At 42.6% G+C, this 6,700-nt stretch overlaps 1 protein-coding gene across 4 annotated transcripts; it reads right to left on the bottom strand.

Annotated features, from left to right (window-relative positions):
• Positions 1-219: 219 nt before the first annotated feature.
• LOC125530084 lies at positions 220-4,180 on the bottom strand. Of its 4 annotated transcripts, none has more exons than XR_007292834.1 (3): positions 3,679-4,180; positions 2,567-2,647; positions 220-2,480 (listed from the first exon to the last, which is right to left on the bottom strand). XR_007292834.1 is itself a non-coding variant. In XM_048694473.1 (2 exons), the coding sequence occupies exons 1-2, from the start codon at positions 4,079-4,081 to the stop codon at positions 2,455-2,457; spliced, it is 429 nt and encodes a 142-aa protein (XP_048550430.1). In that variant the 5' UTR covers positions 4,082-4,180; the 3' UTR covers positions 220-2,454. The 4 variants fall into 4 exon arrangements, 1 of the variants encoding a protein (XP_048550430.1); XR_007292833.1 differs by having other exon boundaries at positions 2,577-2,737; XR_007292832.1 differs by having other exon boundaries at positions 2,567-2,737.
• Between the last annotated feature and the right edge of the window lie 2,520 nt (positions 4,181-6,700).

Genomic DNA, 6,700 nt, shown 5'->3' on the forward strand with positions numbered 1-6,700 from the left:
CAAACTTGTTGGATAGATGATGACGAGTAACATCCAACAACAAGAAACCTCCAAAAGAGAAGAACCGGTATAACCACCAACATCGAAAACATCATAGAAGATGCATGTGAACTCCGTTTTCGATTAATTCGAGCTTGTCATCAAGATGACCATAAGCTCTAAGACTTAAAAAGAGAATGGGCAAAAAACCCCAACATCAAAAAGATCATAGAAGATGCATGTGAACTCTATTTTCGATGAACTCAAGCTTGTCATGAAAATGACCATAAGCTCCAAATCTCACAAGGAGAAGAACCAAACAAGAACCAATAAAGATGATGCAAAGATGCAATGGTATGAGCTCTGGACGAATGATACGATGAAGCTACCCATCGAGAGCCCCCTTGATAGTACGGCAATCGATCCTATAACCCGGTCTCCCAACTACCACCATGAGACCGGTAAAACATAAACCTATCAAGGGCAAACCTTTGCCTTGCACATAGTCCACTTGAGCTAGATGATGACGATCTTGACTCCCTCAAGTTGGAGCACCTTTCTTGATTGCGTTGGCTCGATGAAGACTTGTTGATTGCTCATACTCCATTATGGGAGAGCCACTCTTTGGCACATCTTCACAAGTCCATTAACACCATAATGGACGACAAGCTTCAAGGATGATCTCTTCGTGGTGCTCCACTTGAACTTGCACACCGCAATCTTGATGACGATCACCACTTGATGTAATCCTCCATGGGTTGTATGAGATCTTCCTCTTGATGCAAACCCATGGAAACAGACGTAACCCCACATAGAACTCACACATAGATCATGGGTTAGTACACAAAGCGTAATGGACAATGCTTACCATACCATGGGATCACTTGATCCCTCTCGGTACATCTTGTACGCTTTGTGTGATGATCAACTTGATTCAGTCTTGACTTAGTCTTGATCAACCTTGTATCATGTCTTCTACATGACCACTCTTTAGATAATTCCTTGAATATCACATTGGTCAACATATAAACTCCTTGAAACCAACAAATGGACTTCAAGAAATTCCTATGGACAAATCCTTCAAATATAACCCAAGACAACCATTAGTTCATAGATATTGTCATCAATTACCAAAACCAAACATGGGGGCGCCGCATGTTCTTTCACTAGGGAAGGCAAAAAAGGAAGGAGTCCTAGTAGGAATATGATTGGACTTGGAGTCCAAGTCCTCTCCCCCTTAGCTATGCCCTAGGGCTTGGAGGGGCAGTTTCCCACACCTCTCCACCTATATATAGAGGGGAGGGGCGCCCCAAGAGCACACTTCAAGCCCTTGGCGTCCCTCTCTCTCTCTCTCTCTCTCTCTCTCTCTCTCGTTACTCCGTAGTTCCACTGCCTCGTCCCGGCGATGCTTAGCGAAGCGCTGTCGGTGCTCCACCATCACCATCACGTGTTGGTTGTGATCCCATCTACTTCCCCTCTCCCGCTTGTTGGATCAAGAAGGAGGAGACGTCATCGAGCCGCACGTGTGCTAAACTCGGAGGTGCCGCCCTTTCGGCACTAGATTAGTTGGATCATGATCGGATCGCGAAGAGTGCGACTACATCAACCGCGTGATAAACGCTTCCGCTTAGCGATCTACAGGGGTATGTAGATGCTCTCCCCTCTCATAGCTATGCATCTCCATGGATAGATCTTGCGTGTGCGTAGATTTTTTTTGTTTTCCATGCAACGTTCCCCAACATATATGTGTTCCATGAGTAAACTGCAGCCCAAAGGTGGTCAACAAACACCTTTTCGTGATACTTTTTCTTAAAGTTTGACACCAAGTAAAACATGCATTCCCTATGTTCTACCTTTGGGAAAGCTTCCTTTACCCCTGTCATCACCGCCTGCCCGGCATCAGTGCTTACAGATACACCCCTTGGTGATCCTATGGCTTGCCTAAGCAATTGCATGAACCAAATCCAGTTCTCATTTGTTTCGGAATCAAAAACTCCAAAGCAAAGTGGATACATCCAATTATGGCCATCTATAGCGATAGCACTAGCCAGCTGCCCCTTGAACCTGCATGTTAATAATGTGCTATCTACTGCCAAATATGGCCTGCAACCACTACGGAATCCATCTATGCAAGGTTTCGGAGCAAAGAAGAACCTTCTAAACCTGATTTTTTCTTTTATAGTGTAATGATCAATCTAAACTATGCTACCAGGGCAAGAGATTTCAACTTGTGCTTTAAACCTATACAAATTATCAAGGCTACTATCCCAATCACCATATAGTTCTTTCAAAGCTAGCTTCTTACCCATATATACTCTCTTGTAGTGGAGGCCAACCTTGTGGTGTTCTTTAATCATCTTCTGCATTGCCTTCGCTCTGAGAGTAGCATCTTCAATCAGGCAATCCTTCACCTTATCACATACCCAATGCTTGGTTCCATTCTTTGTCTTCTTTTTCCTTCATGCACTAGAGCAATCATGACCACATGGGTTTTTCTTCACCTGCAAAAGAGAAAACAGATAATTAGCTAAAAACACTTAACAATTATGCAAGAAATGTTCACAAATGGTTAAAGTTAAACAGTTACCATTACGTACACTTATGCTCCGTCATAGAAGCATGTATCCTCCATGGACAATTATCTGCATCCCGTCTTGAACAATAGCCCCTAAACCGATGAGGTGTACTATACTCGGTGTCATACTCAAATTCATGTTTGATTGCATGCTGAGAAAGTGCCAACTTGAACTCTTTCATTCTGGGATATGTAAATACTTTTGTTATTGGAGGGTCTAATTTGTCATGCTCTACATGTGGAGTATGCTCTGCCTCATGCAACTCCTCATACTCCTCTACTTCAGCCTCCTCTACTTCACTCCCAGCCTCGCTATCATCCTCAAAAATAGTCTTTGTCCTTTTCTTTATTAGGACAAAGAACCACATCTAAGTGCATAGGTTCATCCACGTCATACATATTTTCCTCATCAACACGAACATGCACATTTGCAAGTCTTGGGTTGCGAAGGTAAGTATCATCCTCTTGTTCTATATTGTTGTTAGGTTTGCTATATACATCACAATGCCACTTGGTGATAGGATTATATGGTTCAGAGGGATCATAATATGCAATGATCATACAGAGCACCATTGTCTGTGTGTGTTTCTAAAACATAAGCATCAAATCCTGGTTGGATTGTACTTCTGGACATGTTTTTAGAGCATCATAGTAATACTGCACATGTGCAACTTCCAAATAACGCGATGGGTACTTCTCTACAATTGATTCAACCAAATTCTTATAATTTGTCAAGTCATAATCAATGACCTTCTCAAAACAAAAACATCTTATGTCCTTTCAAGCTTTTTTTATTGCCAAACAATTCAATCTTGAGCAAATAACTTGAATTTAGATCCATCCTATCAATTAAAGAGACAACTTTGCATCAAATCTATGCATGACTATTGCTAGACAATCTAATCTTTTACTTGAAACTAAGTGAACAAGTACTCTTGTTGGAGTCTCATCTTGTTGTGATCACACGCAAGCAAATTAACAGCAACATAAACCAAGTACAACCTATGCATGAACTTACCAATCTGGACAAAAACCTATGCATGATCATTTCTACTAGTACAAAACATATGCATGATCATTGCTACTAGTACAAAACTATACAAACTACTAAGCCATGAACTTACCGGACTGGACATGCCCATGTAGCTCCTTCCGTGGTCGACCTAGCCTTTCCCTTGCCTGACCCAGCAGCTCCTTCCGGGGTCGACCCAGCCATGCCTCGCCTGATTCTCCACCCACGCCGGCGGTTGAGCCCCTGGCCAATGCAACACCCTGGCCCGAGCCCGTTGTAGCCGTGCCCTGGTCACCTGCCAAAGCCGTGTTGTCTCCATCTGTAGCCGTGCGCTGGCCCGACCCCTTTGCTTCTGGAGCCTCGCCCTGGCCGCACCTAGCCGCAGCCCTGCCGTCGCCATTCTCCACCAATGTCGGATCCACATCAGCGCCTAGGTTTGACCCCTCCGCGGCCGCGCCCTGGCCATCCTCCGCAGCGCCGTCCCCATCCGTATCGCCGCCGCCATCCATAACCATGAGTAGCCACCGCCGCCGCTAGGACTGGACTAAGGTCCGCCGCCGCCACCTAGGGTCGGGAGGAAGGGATGAGGAGGCGGGTCGGGAGAAAGGGGGTGAGGAGATAGCCCGTTCGGCTGCTCCTTTCTCTTTTTTCTAATGTTATACGGGCAGGGGCAATTCTGTCCAATTGCAAAAGACTGACATCACTTGTGGCATGTTTTAACGCTATGTGCTCACAGAACTAACGACAGTGCTAGAAAGGGCAATTTTTTACACCGGGTTAGATAAGGAAGAAAAAAGAATCCAATGTTAAATAGGGAAACAATATTTAAAAGAGTGTCATATAAGGAATTTTTTCTATATTTTTTTACCAGACCCTCTCCTTCCCGCTCGGTTTCCCAGCATAGTGGGACATTTCTATCTGGAGCCCCCTTCCATTAAAACGAGATGAACCCCACCTCACCTCGTCATGCCTTTCAATAGGGGATGGATCTTTTCATATTTACAATACAATAGAGTGGGTTAAAGTAACACATATTGTTGACACAAAACGACAAATAACTATAGATATCATTCTCAAAGGTCCATTCAACTTTGCAAATCTACACTGACATAGGAGGCGAGTGATAACATGAACGTATTCTTTGTCACCAATAAGCTCCACCTCCATCCCACAAACCATTTATTGCTAGAAGCGGTAATTGTCGGTCTTCGCTTCCCCATCCTTCCCTACATCTTCTACTCCTAGCCTCTTCGCCAACCAATTTCGTTGTCATCAACCAGCACCACGTTAACATCAGTGCGTTCATTAGTGGCGCCTTATCTTCTTATTGCTCCTTCCTCGCCAGATTTTAGTTCTCCTTCCTACTTATTTTCTAGAATACTCTTTCTTTATTTGTTTTCTCTTTATTTTTTGGAATACGGGTTTCTTCTCCAATATCATGGATCACTTGGTTGCTTTAGTTTCTTTTCCTTCTTGTTCTTGGAACACACTTTTTTTTCTACTATAGCATGAACCATCTAGCGAATGTTGTGTCGTGTTATCCCCGCTCGTGAATCTTTCAGCAACCTTTAGTGTGCGGACATCCTGCAGAGTATGGTCGGCATCCTTCTTAGTGAATGCTAGTTCACCCATGTTGCAAGCGCACGGTGACCGTTGTCCTTGTTGTCAAGCAGTCCTCGACCATGTCGCTGATATCCTGTTGATCGTCCTTGTCCACGAGCGCTTTCAAAACAATTCAGCGTGATTAACTGCTTAATTAATTAATTAATTAATTAATTACACAAATAATTAATGAACTACCTAATTCTCTGCATGCCTAATTAAGTGCCAACCAAATCAATTAATTATCTTCCCAATTGGGAATCCGTACTTCTAATTATATGTAGGCATAATTAACTCTCTACCTAATTAAGTAATTAATTGTTGACTCGGTTTCCGAATTGATTGGGTGAAAAAAATATCCTATTCAAGTGGCATAATTTATTGCACACATAATTAACTATCTACATAATTAATTTCATTGATGGTTTGATTTCCGAATTGATTCAATGCTCGACTTCCAAAATATTTTCGCTTAAATGATAGCTACGGACGATGAGGACGACTACCGAGTATTGTAGGACAGGTTTTTTTAACAGATATTTTAACATTTGAATAGTCACACTTGACTTGAGAATGTAGCATGTTTGACTCTTTGTATGGTTGGCAAGAACTATGATATGACTGCATATATGAGCGTGTATGTGGTGGTCTGACTCCTTGCCTTTCGCCATCGTCCTTGGCACCGTGATCGATGCCCTGGCATTGTCGAGCATCGCTCTGACGTCTGGCCCGGCCATGGCGTCCTCCATGGTGTCGCGCACGGTGCCCCCTCCACAGTGGCACGTGAACGTGTACGCTCGTAACAAAAAAATGTTAATTTTGTTATATTAAGAAACTTGTGATTGTCAATTGATAGTAGAGATAATGATAATAATAAATGGCATAGTGTGCAGTATTAGCGATTTGTTATTGAGAAATATCTGATTTTGTTTTGGAGAGTTATCGAGAAAAATCTTATGTCTGTCTTTTAGTAATGTCATCTCAAATATATAGTGTGATTTTTGAATTATTAATTATCTATTATTTATGTGATTGAACTAAAGCAAAACCTGCCAAAGAAAACACGAAACAAGATCTCCCTCTTTAATGAGATTTGTTTTTTTAATGCGAGGAAGAAAATCTAGTGAGAAGGGGTGGTGAGAGGCGAGATGAAAAAAATCGGACGAAAAATATCCAAATGAAAATAAACCATGGAGTATTTTTTAGGGGTAAATAAAGTTTCTTTTAGACAATCACGCGAAGCTTTATTCAAGTTGTCATAATGTTTACAAAAACAAAACCAAGATCATCGAGGTGCCCTAATCAAACATGGCGGCCCAGGAGCGAGGGGTAAATAAATTGAAGCTACCAACTCCGTAGAGATGAGTGGAGATGCTCACCAAACATCGTCCCGACCCAGCTAAATATAATAGTTTCCTTCCGGGCAAGTTACTTGTGGAATAATTATCTAAGTAAAATTACAGCTTTCCCTCTCGTTAGGGTTTCACATCCTCTCGGCGATGATCATCACCGTGCGTGGAGATCTCTTTCCC

This window comes from Triticum urartu, unplaced genomic scaffold (assembly GCF_003073215.2).
Source record: "Triticum urartu cultivar G1812 unplaced genomic scaffold, Tu2.1 TuUngrouped_contig_6058, whole genome shotgun sequence".
Lineage (NCBI taxonomy): Eukaryota > Viridiplantae > Streptophyta > Magnoliopsida > Poales > Poaceae > Triticum > Triticum urartu.

Coding starts and splice junctions, on each gene's coding strand:
- LOC125530084 (XM_048694473.1), bottom strand. CDS start 4,081: ATGGTTATGGATGGCGGCGGCGATACGGATGGGGACGGCGCTGCGGAG. Junction 2,481..3,678: donor ACATGGGCATGTCCAGTCCG/GTAAGTTCATGG, acceptor TCTCTTTTGCAG/GTGAAGAAAAACCCATGTGG.